This window comes from Anticarsia gemmatalis, chromosome 24, assembly GCF_050436995.1.
Source record: "Anticarsia gemmatalis isolate Benzon Research Colony breed Stoneville strain chromosome 24, ilAntGemm2 primary, whole genome shotgun sequence".
Classification (NCBI taxonomy): Eukaryota; Metazoa; Arthropoda; class Insecta; order Lepidoptera; family Erebidae; genus Anticarsia; species Anticarsia gemmatalis.
The window spans coordinates 6,443,821-6,465,411 of NC_134768.1; the positions used below are offsets into that span (position 1 = coordinate 6,443,821).

The window sequence follows — 21,591 nt, forward strand, 5'->3', positions numbered from 1 at the left end:
TCTTTGTAACAAACAACTAAAGTTACAATGTGATACCTTCCCAAACCGTTCTCATGGAACCAAAGGTCGTGAGGCAGCATTGGCTGTATAGTTTTGTACCATATGGCCTTATAACGTGATCTTTCGTCGGAGTAGTCGGATCACAATTTTGTACAGTATAATTTAAGATAACGCGACCACCTTGTACCTATAGCATGGCACACAGTTAAAAACTACACCCTCAGTCAACGCCTCCCCTGCTAGTTTGTCTACTGCCTCATTTCCTAGTAAGCCAATGTGGGAAGGTATCCACTGAAGAATTACAATTTTATTATCTGAATTTAATTTTTGATTTACCGTACGCGTGCCGATACGAGACTGAAATTTGAAGTTGCATTATAATTTGAAACAAAAAGAAAAGTCGAATATACAATTTAATCAATTATTTTTCAGGAAACCACCCCCATAGCCCCTCCCCCGGCGCAGCCAGCGGGCGCGCGTACGTACACCATAGCGGTCCGCGTGCACAACTTCGTGTGTCGTATCAACGATCCGGCCGAACTAGCGCTCGCGTTATACGATGCCAGTGGAACGAAACTCACTGAACATTTGTATCTAAGGTGGCCTATAAACCACGTTAGTCCTGTGCTTGTTGTTTTTACGGTGAGTTTGTCTTATTTTATTTTACCAAAATGACATTTCAGTGACATCAAATTTTGTGATGGGGTATGAAAATGAAAGATAAAATACAGTTTATTTTTATAAGGAGTAGATTATTGTACCTTCTTTTCGAGCTTTACTATGGAAAATTTCTTAGTATCTTTTGCTTCGGAGCTGTGCGATTCCCAATTTGCGAGATTCTCAGGTGGCATTTCTTAGTCTTGTGTACAGTAAAATGGTAACAATTTTATGTATTTATTAATGCGATTCTCTATGTTCCAGGATTTTGGCAGTGATATATTGAAAAGTGAAAAGATATATCTAGTAGCCAATATAGTTCGATTAGGTTTAATGGACGCACAGAATGTTGATCACAGGTAAGATTTTTCTGTAGAATTATATAGTTCTGTATTTTTGTACCTAGATAAAAAAGCATTTTATTTGTATACTATACTATACTATTTATATGTATATCATACTTTTGATGTCTATTAGCTAGTAAAAAATATATTTTTAAATCTTTTCAGGCGAAGTTCAGTAGCTCAGCCGGCGCCTGTGATGTCATCGAGCCGACAAATGCGAAGACCGTTTGGCGTCGCCTGCGTTGATATCAAACAAAATATCACACGGGATAACTCCGACAAACATTTCCAAGTGCCTTTTTATCCGTAAGTACAATTTTTCTTGTGTGATTGACGTGTTAACATAAAATACACACATTCCGTCAAAAAACCTTATGTGCGTTCTAAGAGATGTTTTATCATTAATGTATCAATAAAACCTACTGAATATGAATAAAACCTACTGAATCCGAACAGATACGCATGGGCCAAAATGTAAATAATTAGCCTAGGTGAGATTGAATCTGGGACATACGGCTCGGATGTGAAAACAGATCCCTATCTGTCACCTTGCCACCATGACAATATATTTTTATCAAAAAAAGAGGTGTAACTATCATAATGTTTGTTGCAGTTACGAAAAGGAGAACTTAGACGCATTGCTAAAGAAAGTAATAGCTAACAGAGACATCAAAGACGCGAAACAACAAGGATTGTGGGTGTCTGTTCAACTTGTAGAAGGCGATTTGAAACAGGTAACAACAGACTATTACTTAAAATAACTGTCTTACTAATAACCCGGTAAAATTATTTTTTAATCAAACATATATCCTGTGCATTGTACTTATCAGAGTTCAATCACCGTATGTTTATTAACCATCTTTAAAAACACAGTCATGGCCAATATGTTTGTTAACAGTTATTAAACACAAGAAAAAAAAAACACACGCCTTAGTGTTGCCGAATTATCAAAAAGTAGCTAAAATATGTCTGTCTTTTAATTTGGCATATTGTGAAAGACTTCTTAAAAAGTTCTTAAACATAAGCAATGAGTTAATTACTAAACCCTACAAATCATTATTTTATATAGATTCGTGAAGAGAACCCCCACATCGTAGTAGGAAACACAGCAGTGGCTCGTAAGATGGGCTTCCCGGAAGTAATCCTGCCTGGTGATGCACGCAACGATCTGTACCTTACGTTGTGCTGCGGTTCATTCTCTAAAGGAGGGGGGAAGTCTTCTGAAAGAAATATAGAACTGGTTGCCAGAGTTGTGGATAAGAATGGCCAGATTATAAGGGTAATGAAGAATTTTAATTATGACTAGCGGACCCGACAGACATTGTCCTGTCTACACGTTACTAATAAATTAAAAAATAATTAAAAAACATTGTCCAGCGGACAAAATTGTGAATCTAAACCATTCTCAGATCCCCTTGAACACACACAAAAAAATTCATCAAAATCGGCCCAGTCGTTTAAGAGAAGTTCAGTGACATACACACTTACAGAAGAATTATATATATAAAGATTACCACTTTTGTAAGTTTCAATGAAATATTTAAATGTCGTTGATATTGATGATGACTATGCTGATGCTCGAAGCCCCAAACTTCATTTTTGGAACCGGCTGTACGTTTCTGATTAACGATATTTCCAGTATTGTTTAAAGAATTTTGTTCATCTAGCCATTTGTTTGGATAGATTATAAGCAGTGTGTATTAAGTGGTTGATAAATTCTACCACTAAGGACACATTGTTTACGTTAGCTAATATGTGTTCTTTAGTATAAAGAGCTTAATAAATTGTTTTTTCCTTGCAGGGAGTTGTGTCTATTGGAGAGGGAATGCCTTTAGCAGACGAGTATACTTCGGTTGTGTATTATCATGATGACAGGCCGCGGTGGCAAGAAGTCTTCAAGGTATAAAAGATATTTCGTAGTACTGTAGTACCTCATTTCATGTAGTACTGCGAACTGTACAAAATTACAATACCCAATGGTATAACTAAAAATTAAGTACAGATTTCTAGACTGTTCCATTTTACTTTATACCGTCTAAGAGTTAGGCGACAGTCTTTTCCCGGAATGGGGAAAGGTTTCCACGCTGACCAAGTGTGGGTTAGTTTGTATTCCTAAAAAAGTGATAATACCCAAAATAATCTCAAGACCATGTACCACTATTCCATCGATGCTGTGTTTGTGTCTGTTATAAACAATTATAACTTTTTTCCTAGGTGTGTCTAAACATCGAAGCATTTAAAGAAGCTCATCTAGTATTCCTCTGCCGACATCGTTCATCAAATGAAGCTAAAGACAGGGCGGAGAAACATTTCGCTTTATCATACCTACGACTGATGCAGCGGGAAGGTACCACTACACCAGATACGCAACATAACTTGTGCGTTTATAAGGTAAATTGATCATCATGTATTTATAAATAGCGTATTAATAAATGGTAATCATGAATAAGCATTATGAAATTTACTATTAGAGAGCGCAAAACACCAAAACCATTGCTTAAATTTGGTCCTTATTAGAAAATTACATTATAAAGATATCTCTAAAGATTTTAGCTTTGCGAAGTCTTACTTTTTAGTAATTGCATCTATGGCGTGTCAGTAGAGTATGCGACTGCTATGCTAGAGGTCTCGGGTTCGAATTCCGTGCCAAGCCAATAATTTATTCCTGGATGTTTCCATCAAGAAAATCTTTGTGAGCTGTACGAAGCTACAAACTTGAGGTAGTACACTTACGTGCCTCAGAGAGCATGTAAAGCCATGGGTCCATTACTTGAGTCACACCATGTACTACCGTACACGTACACGTACACGTACGAATTTCACGTGTAACTTCACACACATGACTAACATTTATCCTCTTTATAGATCGACATAAAACGTTCGAACTCGCAACAAAACGACAAACAGAAGCAACAGCTACCCACAGATGTTGAAGCGGAGGCGTGCGCCGCGTGTCTCGGCGTGCCGTCCAAGCGAAGCGAGCTGCCCGCCGGCGCTGAGAACGGACTCACTCGCGGCGTACTCTCGCTTGTACATCGAGACACGCTCACTGTCGCCACTAAGTTGTGTTCTACGAAACTCACTCAGAGAGGTAAGTTTTAAAGCTTTTTATCCCAGTTCCTGAGTACGTTTAGCGTCTTTTTTGTATGATTTTAAACGCTATTGAATAGATAAACTACTGCTAAATGGACGTCAGAAATCGGGGGTTAGTCCTTTTAATAGTATACGCTGATTGAGTCCAAATTCAGATACCGTACGTTTTATATGACATTGGTGATGAAATCTTAAGGGCGGGGTTCAACGATTACTCGACTGATATAGTAGCTAAAATGTATGATAACTTTTTGAAAAATGGTGAAAGCGCCGATTACAATTACAATTGCATTCAGGTTCGTTGGAAAAATTATACTTTTGATTGAATATCGAAGCAGAAAAATTCCTATTTTAGTAAGAAAATATGCTGCTCGGTCTCCGAGTCCTAAAAGCTGGAAGTTTCTGGTAACATTGTGAGTACTAACATGTATTTTTATTCACAGAGGAAATCCTTGGCGTTTTAAAATGGAGTACCCATCACGCTGAGGGCACGCTTCGTAGAGCGCTCAAACAGCTGATGAACGTACCCAGTGAAGAACTCGTCAAGTTTCTACAAGACATTCTAGATGCTCTGTTCAGTATACTCACACAGGTATGTTACGTAATTATATTGTTTTTAATACTTTGGTAATATGTATTGAATAATTTAACATTAATTTGACGTTATAAAAAAAGTATTCTACAGCTTTGTTAGCAACAAAACTGTCAGTAAAAATAAAAATCTATGCCATTTAAATACAAAGCCATTCAGTTGGTGAAAAATGATATCATTTTTACGGACCGGACGGACGGACGGATTAAAAAGTTTAAATATTTTTTATGATAAATTTTTAGTTGATTATAGCTATTTTAAACCCTAGTTTCCTAACTCAGTACGTGAATTTCGTTCGAACGTCAGTGAGACCCAAATCGCGGTTAATAGAAATTCTGTGAATTCCAATTTATGAAAGTCTAATCCGCAGGTGCAAGAAAAGACAGTAGACCAAGACGGCAACGTGGTCTACTCAGAAGAAAGCTACGGGGTGCTCGTCCTAGACTGTTTGCTGCGAGTGATATCTTTGGTCGCCGACCACAAGTACCAACACTTTCAACCGGTGCTGCACGTTTATATTGACGAGAGCTTCTGTGACGCGATCGCTTATGAGTGAGTGACCCTGTACTAATATAGTGTGTAGATGTTGGGCCTATAGTTCAATAAATTAGTAGAGAGCCTCGACGCGCACAGTTTATCTAGATTAAAATGAAATATTCTATGTAGTTACAAAATAAAGTCACAGTATCGGTTAGGCCACCGTCAGCTGCATAAACCGGCCCGCGAGTCACATGTTGTAATTTTTACATTTGCCAGCCGCAAACCTTGCATACAAGGCTCTCTAGAAAGTTGTCTTTGATTTATTGATTAATAAATACCAAGTTTACGACCCACGCAAAGTCCCTCGTATATATTATCCTACTCAAAAGGTATAAAACGTATTGCAGGACGTAAACGACGAACCGAACTATATTCGGACTATTACAAACATGCGAAGTCATAGTGTCATGTCTTTGTTTCGAAGCGAACCGCCGCTTTAAATGACGTATGACGTCATCCGCACGTTAGTAATGACCCTAGTCAATACTAAAATTATATTAATAAACTTTAACTAAGATGTCGTCTCTATAAAACATCACACTTTGACTCCGTTTATGCCGTTTATGCCACGCTTAGATCGTGTTATACCTTTAACTACTAAAATTATAAACAGCAAGTTAAAACTGCCTCTAAAACCTCCCTTATCCCTTTAGGAAGTTGATCAGTGTGATGGTTTGGGTGATTCGCGCGGCGAACGCGGGCGACGCGGCGTTAAAACGCCTACTGCTATGCATGAAGTGTATAGAGAGTTTGATACGACTGATTGTAAGGAGCCGACAGTTGAGGAGCGCTTTGGGAGATAGGGCTTCCGATCATGACTTCTTTTGCCTCTTTCAGGTAAGAAAAGACTAATGATACTGTATAAGTCAAGGAATTTTGAACTCTATATGTATAGAATTACCCTATTATTTATAAAAATATATGAAGTTATGAAAGGCTTATAAAGTGTTTTGTTTCGTTCACTCCTTAGCCAAATGAAAAAGAGAAAACATATTTTAGTAGCTAAAACTAGGTTTATAGAATGTTTATGAATAAGAGGGTTAGAGTGTAAATTATTTCGAATATATTAAACGGTAATGTAGATTTTCGACTTTATTTCTTCAACAGTAGAGTGTAAATTTCTTTGACTACAAATGAAATTTGTGCAGTTTTGTTAGATTGTTTTTGTTGTATATTTTTGGTTTTGTTTTTCTCTTTTGTTTTTTTTTTCATGTTTATAATAAGCAATACATTAGATACTATTCTATATAATGAATATTCGTTACAAAACTAACAATGATCTCAACATAGTAAAGTTTAAAGTTTTTGATTTGAAGAACTCTTTATAATCTTATTTGTTTAGTCAATTTCCAAAAATATTGTATATTCACTTTGTGCATGCTGTGTTTGTAACGTATGTTTTCTTCTTTACAGAGCCTTTTAGATTCCCTTGTATGGTTGATGCGTTGTGGTAAACATGCTTTGACTTGCCAAGGGACGGCTCTTAAGTTCCTGTCTAACGCAGTACCACACATTATCAAGGTTTATCCCGATACGGAGCTTAGGTAAGATTGTTTTTCTTGCTTGACCCCTGCGTTAAAAGACTATACTCTTCTTAGCACTTGTCACATTGGTTTGAGCAACGCTAATTTTAATCCAAAAGGACGTTCAAATACAGTCTACACTCTACAATTTGTACCTTTTGACTGCTTTGTATCTAGAGATGTAACATATTGACAGCGAAAATAAAAGAAATTAACCGATTTCTGACGTCACTTATAAACTCAATTTTTGAGTACTTGAATGCTTCATTCATTTCTCGATGTCTAAAATAATCAAAATTGTAATGATAATCATCAAATTATTTACATCACTTTTCGTTCACCAGTGCCTACATAGTCCGAGCGCTCGACGCGTTATCCTTCGACCGCCTCGGCAAGCAACGCATGATGGCTCTACTAGATCTCGTCAAAGGACCTCTATGTGCTGAACCGGGCGCCAGAGCATTGTTACTACCACACCTAGCTGAAACAACCAAGGAATTATTGAAGGATAAGGCTGAGGTGAATATATTAGACTAATATTTTATTAAAGCAAGTTTTGATGGATTTTATGTATACTTGTGTCAGTTAAATGTTATATTCAGTGTTGGTTTGGTGATCAAATGATCTGAAAATAATAATCAAGTGATATTTGCTGCTGTTCAGAGTAGCTTTAAGTATCAAAAGGTCGCGAATCTGGGTATACAAAGAGTAATATCGTTTGGAATATTTCTTCATCCGTGGCGGGAACAAATTACCATATTCGAAATAAGTAGTAAAGCGCTATAAGCTATATTTTCATTTTAAAGTTTCTCTCTAAACTTGCTCAAGTATGCATGAAGTCCATCAGTACTCAACACAAACCTACACAAGGAATCAAGAAACAAAAGAACACAACATCTCACGCATCACACATTTACATTAATTTAGAAAAAAAAATTATCGTAGCTGTAGCCGTAGTCGACCTTTGATCGGCTACGAGGCTACGTAAAGTTAGTTTTATCTGCTACGTGTAGACGCAGTAGACGTCTGTAGACGCAGATTTGTTTTTAGTACGCGATTCCATTCAAATACAATTTTTGTACTCGACGTGATTGAATTTCTTTGACAAAACAATTTCTCTATACAATAAACTCATTGAGAAATCAATTTACACACCTTTAGTACTAGGTCTTAGCCGATTTTCTTATGATAACCGAAATGAATTTTATTTACTATATATCTTTTTACCTACCTAAAACCCAAGAAATTAGTTTCATAGTTAAAGAAAATCGTAACTTTTTTATTAAATGCCGTATAAAAGAAATGTAGTAAATATAGATTAAAAAATCGGTCTCAATAATAATATTCTACATTTGATTACATTTTTTTCTATTCCATGCAATAGTATCAAGTTTCTTTTGTACACAATTTGTTAAAGTTTCGCATCATCACACTCCATACAAATTATTTCATACAATATCGATAGAGAATGTTGTAGTAGAAATTAAAACTACAATATAATCTATTGGTTTAATATAGAGTTAGGATAGGTGAGTATATTTAGTTTTCGCATTGGCAATACTTTTTAAGTGTAGCCAGGAGGTAAAACACATTCACCATCATTAAAAACCTGGGGTATATTTGCACCATTGGGTAACACTGTTTATGTTGCATCCTTGTCTTTTACACTTTAAAAGAAAGGGATAGATACAGTGTTTTAACAACTTTTTGTTCTAAGGTGTACTTCACACTTGGTATACGTGCACGTTCAGAATGTGTACGTACGTTTAAAACTTCTACGAGTGTGTGGTACACCTTAGTCGTTATACGGTTTTCTCATTTTCATTATTTTCAATGTTAGCATTAATATTGTGTTTTCTCCTGGCTGTAGTCTGTTTAGCGAAGGTTGATAAAAAGAAATATAACATTTTTTAAACAAAATTTTACTGTCATTATTTTTCTCTTACGCAGTCGCGTTCTCTTCTGTTCAAAATAATTGACTGTCGCGTTCTTTTAACAAGTAACTCAGGCATTAACTCAACTTTTTAAATAATTATGTAATATGTTATAACGAATAATTTACTGATGTTAAGATATTTCATTCTTTATCAACCTTCGCTATAAGTCTATTAAACAATTACCAAAGGTAATGTCTCGTCAATAACACTGTGTACGTCTAGTGATTTAAACCCACCGGTACGTGTGATGGTATGACGCACCGCACAACGGTAATGTACTATGTGTTTGTATTGTGTATACGTTCGTGTATTAAAGGCGGAGAGACGATTGTGGGAGGCGAATGATTTTACTGTAGTTAACTTTATGGTATAATTGTTCATAGCTCTGTGTTTGATATGGGGTGTTTTAAGTAGTGTTTGTTTATCTGTGTAATGTCCGGTTTCTGAGTACATTTAGCAGAGGTTCATATATTCAATAGCGTTTTTTTATATGAGTTTAAACGATATTCAATAGATATACTACCGCTAAATGTACCTCACAAACCTGAGGTTAGCCGTTGTCTTGTAGTTAAGTAGTAGTTGGTAGTTGTTACTGAAATACTTGAATTAAACCTTTCTATAAAGAGAGCTTCAGCTTTCGTGGCGTTTGCACAGATCATTGATGCTAAACGTCTAGTAATTTCTTTAACTCCAACTGTCTGTTGATTGGAAGCGTCTAATGCCCGCATCTGTGCAAGCAAGCCTACATCAACAGAAATCCTTTATCCATGAATTCACAAACTCCTTTGGATACTACATTCTATATGTTTATGTCTAAAACATCAGCCATCTCTGTGATTTAATGTAACTAACACTAAAAGCAAGTAATTTTAAACATATTCTACTTCATTCATATCAGAAATCTTGTTTTAAATAAGTCCTATTGTATTTGTATTAAAATGTTAACTGATGACGTCATTTGCCTCCCATGCATTCGTTTCTAAGCCTACCACAGGTATATGTGTGTCATATGTGGCGCGTCGCAGAGTCACCGAGGTAAGCACCGCATGCCGATGCATGCAGCCCGAATTGCACTATATGTCGTGCGTTGTAGATTCATTGTTGCTTGCCAGTTTTCACTGTACATATGTTCTGGAATAAATGTTGTTTAAGACTTATTTAGTAAATGTAAAGGAAACAATCCAAATTATTCCTCATTTGGGAGAAGACCCTTGTCCGGTAGGACAATATCGGGTTAAAAGAAGGCGACAAAAAAATATCTTGTCGAATGTCTTTTTTATTACAATATACGAGAATAGATAATAGTAAGTCTCCTTCTTCGTTTGACGTTATATACCTGACGTAATAAAACCTCGTCTTATCCAGGTTTTGCCTCATCTATCTTAAATCTTAATAGTGTGTTTTAATTTTGATATATTACATTGATGTTCCAAGTACTAAATCCGAAATTTCCAAAGAACATTTGGGTTTTAAAGCTATTTACAGTGAAAGCTATTAGACATTGTGTGTAGTCAATGTATAGAGTAGTAATAGTATTATCATTTTACTAACCTATACGAATCATAGTACTAATATTAATATATGTATTGGTGTTGGCGAATCATTTTATATTTATATTTGTTTGGGTGAGTGGATATCATTACATACAAGAAATAATACACATAAAAATCATTAAAAAAATACAAGTTACTGCATCCATAACCATACATTTAGTCAGTCATATTAACAAAATCATTATATATCCATCAAAACATGTATAAAGGAACTGCATGCTTTTTATGTAAACACAAAACTAAAATTATATTCAGTCTTCATTTTACGATACCTTGCAATACAAAAGTATAAAAAAAACAGTATACTTATCCTGTTGACATAACAACGAATAAAAATAAATAATAACAAAAATTGATGACTCCGCTGTATACTCACATAAAGTTTTCTACATAAGAAGGCATTTGAAAAGATTTAACACCGCATTACAGACTTGTAATATATTATGCTTAATACCTCATTGCCACGCTACTCAAGCAAAAAATATTTTTTCTTAAATGTACACTAAATTATAATTTATAATTTATAATGTGACAATAAACATCTTCCTTTCTTTCTTCTTTTTTTAATATCTTTGATCTCAAAGAAATAAAGCAATGAGGTCGTAAAATGAAGACTACAAGCCTCTAATACTATAGTATAACTACAACAATTAATATCTACGCGTAAACCCGCGTAGCACCCGCATCGTGAGATATGCACACAAATTTTAAACAAACATGACATTAAAGTATCAAAACTACTCAATTATTATAGCCCACTCTCACGATATCGCATTATTAATATGTATCTACTAACTTCACTTTATGTTTGTGTGTGTGCATGTATTGTGTACACGTCACTTGTGTTGTAGTGTGTTCTAGGAATCTACACATTAAACTCGCCAACCCGCCGACATAATGTCGACGATTTGATGTCAGCGGCTTTTTTTTCAAAGGGAATTTCGTCGGCGTAAGCTGCCTTTGAAATAAAGCCGGTGACATCAAATCGTCCACATTTTTGTGGACGGGTCAGTGTTTTTGGTGTGTATGTTCTTTTATATTGGTGAAGAAGGTAAAATATGGTTCCAAATACAATGATTAGAACAGATTTACAATTGTTCTGTGAGAAAAGTAAGCTTTGTGTGACAAAATGACAATATTTTATCCAAATACGCAACTTCATTAAAAAAGAGTCTGCTGTAGGTAGTTTAGTATCGTTGTTTATAGTGTTCTATGATCTTATAAGGACATTGCCTTACAAAAGGTGGTTAATACCTTTCTGTTTTAAGACGAGTATTCATATTTTTATGGATTTTTTTTTATTTTTTAAAGGAAGGTAATTGCTAAAGGAATGTCAGCTTTGAATTAAACCTTCCATGAAGTAATCATGCCCACGGAACCATACTTTTGCCTATTAGACGTGACTCTGTGTGAACACTTACTAACAAAGTTTTTCCTAATATTCTGTGACTTTTATAAAGCTAATACAACTATCAACTCTCACATTTTTATGTATGGAAATTATTATGTGCACTGTTTATACAAGTATTATTTAATCTCGATATTATATTTCTTGATTTTATATAGTTTAAGTATTCATACATATACATCTTCATTTACACTTCACTTTCGAAATAACAGTGCAACATTTTGATGTTGGTGTTCAAAATATTAAAAAAGTAATACGAATTAAAAAAGTAACAAGCGCCTTCGATGTCGCTTGAAAACTAAATTGTGTGCAAACTCTTGATGTGTTGCATGTTTTACGCTTGCGTTCAGTCATTTGACAGCTGTCAAAGTGACAGTTGTCAGCTGACAGGGCGCTAGTGTGACGACTGATTATTATAAATGTTTTTAATTGGCTATCCAACTAAATAATTGATGAAAGCTTTCAATGGAGCTATAAAAACTACTTTACTAATTTAAATTGACAAATATAAAGAGTAAACCTTTATAATGATCAGTCAATTGGTGTACGCTTGTGACGAATTCCCGATATATAAAAACAAATATTTATTGGCTTCAAATCAAAAATGTCACATTACGACCTTATTTAATCACATACAAAAAAAAAAATAAAACGAATTATGATGGCATGCATATTGTCTTCAGAATATACCGAGCAATAAAATAAAACAAAAACCAGCTCAATATTTTTCTTCGTAATGTGGCAATCAACGATTCATGCCTAGCAAACTATATTCGGGGATAAGTCAGTGTGCGCTAGCAATGTCGGGTGTGGCAGTGGGACCGCGAGGCCGCCCACAAGTCGCGGTCAGCTGGCAAGGCGGCGAAGGTCCTGGGAGCTCACACCGCAAAGCTTCAGGAAGACGATCATCATCAGCAATTCGTATGTATACAACTTTAGAATTACATTCACGAGAAGAATTACGACGTTATATTAATCAGACATTCGTTCGTAACGTTATTACAATAAAATTAAACAAATATTTGTTTATAAAATAGGTTTTCAAACTATCGCGACTGGAACACAATCCTGTTATAGATTGGTTTTCTATGCCATGCTATGTTACTCGACAATCGATATCGCCTTATCCATTTTAACATTTATTGGCTATTGAATTAGTGTAGCGAAGCCCTAAGATCTTTTGTGTGATGAGATAAAATAAATGCTTTTTGTTTCATAGGACAGTGCATATTCTATTTTATATTCTGGTTTGTCCTCTTTTTTGCGTTAAAACGTAATATATACGTTTGACTTTTAAGCAGGTTAGGGTAAATAACACATTGCAGAAAGTATGTAAAACTGTAATGTTCATCCGTTTGATTGTTGTCCTGTTTGACTGTTGTGTGCATTCAATTGATGTTTCATACGTAAAGTCGACGCAAGAAGATCTATACGCATACAGTATGTCCTAATCGTGATGTGTGTACATTCGTGTAAGTGTGCTTTGTACGTTGCAAAGTATCAAAACATGTTGGTTGTACCATCGTTTGAAAATGTCTCAGAAATCCGTAAAAAAACCCACGGAAAATACATCAGCTTGAAATCACATTAATTATGTTATAATCGTGTATAATTGCTTTTATATTTCAGCCATGTTTCGCCTCTGTCATGAAAGTGTTATAATCTTTATGTCGTCCATGTAGGTGCTTGTATATTTAAAAAATATGAATGTTGGGTAATTTTGTTTTCGAACCATAAGTACCAAGTTCATAACAGAAAATCATTTTAATTTAATTTGATTCGATTTCGAAAACCATTTCAAACTTTTTTCTGTAAGAGTTATCGCGATAGCATAAACCTTTGCGTATTATATCTATAGGCGCGTTGACATCTTGGTATTAAGTTGATACAAAAACGCCCAGCATGTCAGCTCATATTATTATATTACTACTATTTACTACTTATCAATCCAGCTTTATTACATAATACTTATAATAATAATAACTTTGCTAGATTTATTTACCTATTAGTATTTATCTATCGTTCCTTCCATGTAATAATGCGGAAAATAATATATAATGTAGTATAATTACATTTATAACTCTGGTTTCACGCAGCTGCGTCCATCTTTAAGAGGATAGAGTGAGTATTATAGGGATATATAGTTATTATATTTATTTATTATATATTTCAAGGCTTTCAGTACTTATACCGAGTTATTCGTGATATACGCAGTTTATCGTGGTCTGTCATATATTTTTGCAGTGAAATATATTAATATACCCAGAATTTGTGTCCTCCTTTACTTGAACATAAATAAATTTATTTTTTGTTGTAACGAGTTTCAAAGTGCTTTTATAAAATTATTATATTATATCTTATGTAAAATTTCATTAGGTTCAGTAATCATAAAGTGCTTTTAATCAAGTAATTATTCAAGCGTGCTTATACGCGTAATTCATGCTTATTTATATCTTTATCATTATCAATTGTTCGATTGTTAATTCGAAAATTTTAATAATAATTCTGTCCTTCCGCCGATATGCATCAAAATCTCCAATTTTTACCACTCTTGAATAAGTGTTGGTTGGCTTGTAAGTGAATGTTGACAGCTATTTTTATACTTATGCTGTCACGATATCTAGCGGATATGTTAGACTTTTACTATCATAAGTCGTGAAACTGGCCACTCAAACTTTTAATTTTCCCACCATCCTATAAAATAATAACTATCTCTAAAGTAAACTAAACCGTATTATTTACACTTAATTCCTTCCATTTCTAACTAATTGACTTATTAAAAACATACCAACTAACCATAAAATACCATCTAGGTGGAACTTTGCGTGGAAACCCTCGGTGAAGTCATGTCACTCCTGGCTCGCGATGACGTCGGCCCCGTGGAAGCTGATAGGGCGGAACTGGCGAGGCGTTTGCTGCCAACTGTCTTGAAGACCGCTGCTTCTATGCTGAAAGACCGCAAGAGTTATAGAGATAGTAATAGTGCTGATAATGCTTTGTTGGTGAGTACTTTTAGTGCATTATTATAGTTCATGTCATTGTGTATGGGACTTTACCGGATTTTACCACAATTAGATGGCTGGATTAAGTTTTGTTTTTTTAATTTGTTAATCTTGTAACGGAAAAAGTACTGAACTAATATAGATGAAACTATACTACTTTATTCTGTAGTGTAATTTAGCTAACACAACAGAATAACGCAGATTATATTTTATTTTTAAATTATCCTCCTTTTTAATTTCTCGCACGTGAAGTGACTCGGGTTTTTCAGTTTTTTTAAATCATATAATATAGTTGCAAAGATAGCTATGTTGACTACCAAAATATATTAGATACCTGCTGAAATTCAAGTCAATTTCTATGTTAGTGAAATATGTTCCAAATATATTTTTATCGTTATTCAGTTGCGCTTTAAATACGAGTAAGAATCCTAATATCCCTCCATTTTATTTCAGCGTCGCGTAATATCAGTCCTACTCGACATGGTACGTCAAATGTCCGAACATCAATACACAATGGTAGTACGAGCTTTAGAAGCAGAGAACAGAGACCATGCCGGCAGTCTAGTGTCTGACGCGCTGTCGTTGTTCCTGGCTATACTGCAGCGGCCAGTGTTCAGACCGCACTGGGCAGACATGTTGCATCTGCAGCATCATGTTATGTTACATGCTCTGAGGTGAGTAACACGTTATATAACGTTACTGTCTTGTGTCTGACGCGCTGTCGTTGTTCCTGGCTATACTACAGCGGCCCGTGTTCAGACCCCACTGGGCCGACATTTTGCATCTCCAGCATCATGTTATGTTACATGCTTTGAGGTGAGTAACACGTTATATAACGTTAGATGTACAGAACATTGACCTGACAATCTCTGTCACGCAACTTAGTGTCCGAGGCACGCAATCTAGTGCATATTAGTGTCTGAGGTCGGTAACATTACTAACTATAGTATTTTTACATTAAAATTAGTAAAACTAACTAACTACTGAAGTACCTCTAGAATGCTAGAGTAAAAGGCGAACGGCAGGTTTATATGAAGAATTCGTACAGCTTATAAAATGTCATGTCTAGGTTTACTTTTTGTTTTAATTGGTAGCTAATATGATAGACAGCTTATTTTAAAATTCTTATATTTTTAAATGTTGGGAGGTAAAAGTTATGTCCATTTTTAGAGGCCCCGATAGTTCGCTAAATTGCTCAGATGCTGTCAAAACCACAATTCAAAACAACAGCAAATTGGCGGATGCGTAGACGTCAGACGAAAAGTGACGTCTCATGAGATTTTCTTTTTCTTTAGTTGTCAACAAATATAAGCCATGGACCAAAAATTATTATTTAAATAAACAAATACTTTCTAATTAATCCGGACTTCTAAAAATAATACTCCCAAATAAAAATAAGTGACTTAGTCCCCTTAATAAGTGGTACAAATTCTGTTACGAAACAACACAAACTTTAAGCTGTACGAAATCTGCCGATCTCCTTTACGTGCCAAAGATGCTCAGCAAAATACATAATTTTGCTGAGCATCTTTTTCCTACAAAAAAAGTGTCTGAATGGTATTGATGTCACAAACTTCCTGCTGGGTTACACGATGAATTGAAAATAAAACTTTGTTAAACGGTAAGCACTTAAGTGAGAATTGCTTAGATGGCTTACGGGCAAGTCTGCAGACAAACCAGGCCCCGCTACTAAAGATTTTTGTAATGTTTTTGCCAGTGTAGAAAGTTTGGCATACACCCATAAACTATCAAATCTTAGGTCTAAAACAATTATGTTTATTACAGGTTACTATCAACAACACTCCGCGAACGCCTTCACTCCACCGAAGAAACAGACACAGAAGCGTTAACGGTCATACACGCGATGTGCCGCACTTGGTTCGAAGCTGGCTCGTCACTCGCGACGTCCGAGTCGTTACAACTGGAGACTCTACCAGCGGCGAGGAAACAACGGCTGACGGCGTTGTATGGAGATATTAGGAGGGGAGTCGCTGATTGTCTGAGCGATATGTGGTACTGTTTAGGTAAGTTTTGTTTCAGAAGTTTCTATACTTATTAAATATATGTCATAACTGTGTGCGTAGGATCCATAGCTGATGTAATGTACGTCTTAAAGCTAATCTTAATTATTGTCTTCAAGTATGAATGGGCACTGAAATGCTACAAATGTATTTCTCAAGAATATGATTATGGAGAAAATTATCATTTGGTCTGATGCATTTTCCGAAAGAAGAGAAGACATATGAAGATTTATTAAGTTTAAGAGCGCATGTTATAAAGACGAATTTCAAATTTAGCAAAAAATATCGAATTCTTTTCAATTACTTCACTGTGACTGACATGGGCTGGGTCTTTCCAGTCCCCTTTTAGGGTTGCGATCTTAAATAAATTAAAAGTACCTAATATATATTTTTTGGTTATCAGGTGAACACAAGCGCTCATTCATCCCGTGTCTGGTCGGGCCGTTCCTCGAAGTGAGTTTCCTTCGCGACGAGGATGTACGCAACACTACGATACCGCTGTTCTTTGATATGATGCAAACGGAGTACAGCCATAGCGTGGCTCATGGTGAAGTTGGTAAGTAGAAAAAGGAAACAAATACTTTTTGTCTGTATTTCTTTCTCATAGGTGTTTATATTGAAATGTTCGTTTCATAATAGCAATTTTACAACAGACAAAAAGGTAGAAGGATATTAAGGTAGAAGATAGGTAGAAGAAAAATAGCATGAAATTTTGTAACTTATTTTTTTAAATTCAGTTTTCTTTAAGTATGCAAGTAATTTGCGTGGAGTTGTTTGTCATATGTAAGAGTAACAAATCAAAATTATTGTAAGAAAAGTATAGCACGCACGCATAACAGATAGCAGAGCAATCAGCAATAAGTAAGGTTTTGTTCTCAGAAAGCAACCTTACTCTAAACTCTACTCTTTTTTCACAGGTGACAGTCCACTAAGAGAGTTGGAAAGTGAAATGATAGACAAAGTGGACGTACTGGTGGAGCGAGGTTACGGCGACGTTGCGTGGCGTGCACGTTTCGTATCACTATGTGGCGCCCTCTGTACCGCGGCAGGCGGAGGCTTGAAAGTCGCAGCTGCGGCCCTTGTCGCGGCCGCGGCGAGGCAACTAGATGCCTTACTACAATACAGAGCTGTAGACAATATGTGTATACCGGGAGAATCACCGTCCTACCACGCTAGCAGCATGAAAGGAAAAAGACTGGACGCGTTTTGGCAGAATCGTGCCGCGTTACGATCGGGTGCGCTACATCGTATGCATATTACTACGTGTGTTTTGCATTTCTATCAGCAGATTGAGAGGCCTCATATGTATATACGGTAAGTTAAATATATATTTGATATCGTCTAGAGTTTTATGCCGAACATATACAAACGTATGTTTTTTATAGAAAGTTGTTGTGCAATCACGCGAGCTACTAAGGCTGTAGTCACGTTTTCTGAATATTAGTGGTGTACATCAAATCGATAACTGTCTAACAGTAAAAAAATCGCATTAATTTTCCAATGACCACTTAGACGCTTCCTTTTAATATATTCCACTAGTGAATTATTCTTCCTTGCACCAAGACGAGCCAAGCTAAGGATGCTGCCTACCTTTTCTCGAAGCGTTTCGTCGCATTTTTTAACCTTCTTGACTTGGGTTTAGCTTATACTAGATAAACGCAATATTAATATGATGTAGAGTCTGTAAAATCTTGACTCCCTGACATCCCCTCTTACATTTCAGTTACGTACACAAACTAGCTAAGATGCATCTAGCGGCGGAACAATGGGCTGAAGCGGGCCTGTCTCTCCGACTGCACGCCAAACTGTTAGCTTGGAGCAACGACCCGCTACCGCCGCGGTTACGACACCCGACCATTGATTATGATACTCATACTACTACGCATAGGGATCTGAAGGTATGTTCAAATGATATTGACTTTTTACCATAGTCAGGCCATTCAAATCTTGCGCACTACATCATGTCATTTTTTCGGGCTCTCCAGGTCACACACTTACCACTTACTTACACATATGATCATTTTTAACTTTAAGAAGTCTAGGGCGAAGTTTTTAATACTGATTATTAGCGTTTGGAATGTTTGTGCATTTTGTAACTTCAAGGTTTGGCGAAAAGTTGATCAGCAAAATGCTCACCTCATACATGGGTTCTCGATTACACAATCATTAATTGTCAAATCGTGCAGAATTCCTCGGATTGGGCCTGATATATTTCATCCATTTTAAAAAGCTATATAACATTTTTTTTACAGGAATACCTATACCTAGAAATAGCCAAACTACTAAAACGCGGCCACCAATGGGAGCTAGCGGTCGAAATAGTCAAAGAGCTAGTCTCCGTATATGAGGAAGAAGCGCTCGGCTATGCGCCGCTAGCCGACCTGCACAGTCAGCTGGCGAGCTTGTACGAAGCCATGATGAGAACGCAACGGTCACATCCAGGGTATTTTAGGGTTATTTACCATGGGAAAGGGTTCCCGGAGCTGTTGACGAAGGCTACGCATGTAAGTGGATTGTTTATTTCTCCCTCTTTTCTTTGATTTTAAAACTAAGTCTTACTGAATTTGTAGAGTTTGAGCGTTCAAAAACAAAGATTACAATGTTAACGCCTACCTTAAATTGTATATTTATGTTTGTAAACAACACTTCTAGAATCTATGCACCTAACAAAACCTTTATTCAGTAATAACAAAATAATTCTATATTCATAAAATTGTATCAGCAATACACATTATAATAAACAAATCCTTTCAAAAATCTATTATCTCAAGGTGCACTATCCACAGGGCTACGTATACCGAGGCAATGAGTACGAACAACTGCACGACTTCAAAGATCGCCTGCTAGACGAGTGGCCTGACGCGGAAGTGTTGCCGAAGTTAGACCCACCAGGGCCTGAAATCACTGAGTCTGATGGACAATGTATCCTTTTAAATTAATAATAAATAGCCAATAGTATGAATAATGTATAGAATGATTAATATAGGTACGTCTAGCACGAAAACTTGCGAAATAGTGTTCGTATCGAAATCGATGCCATTTGTATGTGAATGAATAAGGGCCCTAATTTTGTAACGCAAAATATTTCTGTGTACCTTCGAAACAAAAATGAGTAAAACGAAATCGTGTTTAGCAGAAAATGAAGATCCAAAAGTAGTAAATCGGCAGTGCGAACCTTTGATTCGATATTCGGTAATAATAAAAAAAAAAATCATATGCCTATAATAATATATGTAATGTACCTTTATTTGCTATTTTCCTTAACCAACCGCAACAGACCTTCAGATTAACGCAGTGGAACCAGTCATGGGTGATAAACTGAAGCGTCTCTCTGGCAAGCCGATAGCGGAACAAATACTGCAGTACTACAAACACAACAATGTGGACAAATTCCAGTTCTCTAGGCCTTTTCATAGATACGGTAAGGACATTTTTGTTTATCCACTTAAAAATAGAGTTATTTGATGAGATTGTTCTGGATATCAAGAATTTAAGTCAAAGTTTATAACTGCAATTAATAAATAACAGTAAACGAATCATAATCTTCGTATGAAAAGCGTTTCGACGTGAATATTTCAAATATCTCTAAAACTAATTTATGATATAGTTTTTTGATGCAAGGAACTGTTAACCATTTTCTTGTGTATTTCAGTGGCGTATATAAGTAGCTTCTAACAATAAACTAGTAAAAATCTTTTTTATAATCTTGTTTATTTGTTTACAGAAGAGTCCATAGGTGACTCGACAGACGACCTCGTCAATCAAAACGAATTCGCTACTCGATGGCTCGAGAGGACCGAGCTCCTGCTTAGTGAAAAGTTACCAGGTATGTAACAGACAAAACAATTACGATAGTTCTGACTTCCTACGAGTTACCAATGGCAATAATGACCCAAACTTCATCGTTGCCCATCATTCACACTTGCGTTGGAAACTGTGTAAATTTTTCAGCTTTTATAATTTAAGGAAACTCTGTGTACGGTTCGTACACCTACGACATAAACAGCGCCTGTAGGGGTGCCGAAGAAAATATTGTTGCAGTACATTTTTATTGACAAATTCTTGATACTCGATAGGACTCAACTGGACATTTTCCTGTTACTCTATAAAATATGCCAATAAAACCTATTGCATTTTTATTTTTCGTACAGGTATTCTCCGTTGGTTCGAAGTACGTTCCCAGCGTACGTACGAGGTATCGCCCGTGGCCGCCGCAGTTGAAGCCCTGAGAGATACGAATAGAAAACTACGATCACTCATCGTTGATACCAAATCGCCTGACTCACCTTTACATCCTCTTACAATGAGGCTTAGTGGTAAGTTCATGAAAGCTACTTATATAACAATAATTAAAACGTAAGATATCAGCTTTGTATGTATTTCCCTGGTCGCGCAGTATGTAAATTAGAAAGTGTATTTTTTGTTGTACCCGCATTTCGCGATTCTTTTTATTTAGCTATTTCGCTAAATAGCAGATTATTTGTTTTGATTGAAAACTCGCAATTTCAAAATTAGCAGAGTAGGACATCACAGATTTTGTATTTCCAAGGAATATGTTACATATTCATCCGAAGCTTTCTAGGTTTTAGTTACTTTTTAAGTAGTCCAAATTCTTCTTGTTGCTCCATAAAAAGACAAAGTCTTGTAGAAGTTTCGTTTAGACAAAAAGTAAAAAAAATACTGACTTTAAATAACTTTCCCCAACAGGTATTCTAGACGCGCAAGTGCAAGGTGGTATAGTGAACTACGAGCGAGCGTTCCTAACGCCCGCGTACGAAGCGAGACATCCCGAACACGCACCGTTATTAGCTGAACTGAAGGACTTGATCGCTGATCAAATACCGCTTTTGAAGCATGGTGAGTACTTTTTATACCCACGCAAGTCCCACTGCTGGGCAAGGGTCCAAATGGGAGAGATTTG

At 36.0% G+C, this 21,591-nt stretch overlaps 1 protein-coding gene across 6 annotated transcripts in view; it reads left to right on the plus strand.

Annotated features, from left to right (window-relative positions):
- Window positions 1–21,591, plus strand: part of mbc (dedicator of cytokinesis protein myoblast city) — a 44,534-nt gene that overhangs the window by 15,190 nt on the left and 7,753 nt on the right. For 4 of the 6 annotated variants that reach the window (XM_076130279.1, XM_076130282.1, XM_076130283.1 and 1 more), the window contains exons 6-31: window positions 433–642; window positions 922–1,016; window positions 1,167–1,307; window positions 1,615–1,735; window positions 2,071–2,280; window positions 2,803–2,901; window positions 3,216–3,392; window positions 3,867–4,092; window positions 4,538–4,686; window positions 5,057–5,238; window positions 5,880–6,063; window positions 6,640–6,770; window positions 7,094–7,268; window positions 12,464–12,568; window positions 14,461–14,649; window positions 15,103–15,323; window positions 16,435–16,673; window positions 17,074–17,226; window positions 17,588–17,984; window positions 18,394–18,568; window positions 18,923–19,174; window positions 19,457–19,592; window positions 19,948–20,091; window positions 20,395–20,496; window positions 20,822–20,986; window positions 21,378–21,527. In XM_076130279.1, the coding sequence (XP_075986394.1) occupies window positions 433–642; window positions 922–1,016; window positions 1,167–1,307; window positions 1,615–1,735; window positions 2,071–2,280; window positions 2,803–2,901; window positions 3,216–3,392; window positions 3,867–4,092; window positions 4,538–4,686; window positions 5,057–5,238; window positions 5,880–6,063; window positions 6,640–6,770; window positions 7,094–7,268; window positions 12,464–12,568; window positions 14,461–14,649; window positions 15,103–15,323; window positions 16,435–16,673; window positions 17,074–17,226; window positions 17,588–17,984; window positions 18,394–18,568; window positions 18,923–19,174; window positions 19,457–19,592; window positions 19,948–20,091; window positions 20,395–20,496; window positions 20,822–20,986; window positions 21,378–21,527 (4,528 nt within the window). The remainder of the gene's footprint in view (window positions 1–432; window positions 643–921; window positions 1,017–1,166; window positions 1,308–1,614; window positions 1,736–2,070; window positions 2,281–2,802; window positions 2,902–3,215; window positions 3,393–3,866; window positions 4,093–4,537; window positions 4,687–5,056; window positions 5,239–5,879; window positions 6,064–6,639; window positions 6,771–7,093; window positions 7,269–12,463; window positions 12,569–14,460; window positions 14,650–15,102; window positions 15,324–16,434; window positions 16,674–17,073; window positions 17,227–17,587; window positions 17,985–18,393; window positions 18,569–18,922; window positions 19,175–19,456; window positions 19,593–19,947; window positions 20,092–20,394; window positions 20,497–20,821; window positions 20,987–21,377; window positions 21,528–21,591) is intronic. The other 2 variants (XM_076130284.1, XM_076130285.1) reach the window with 1 other exon arrangement.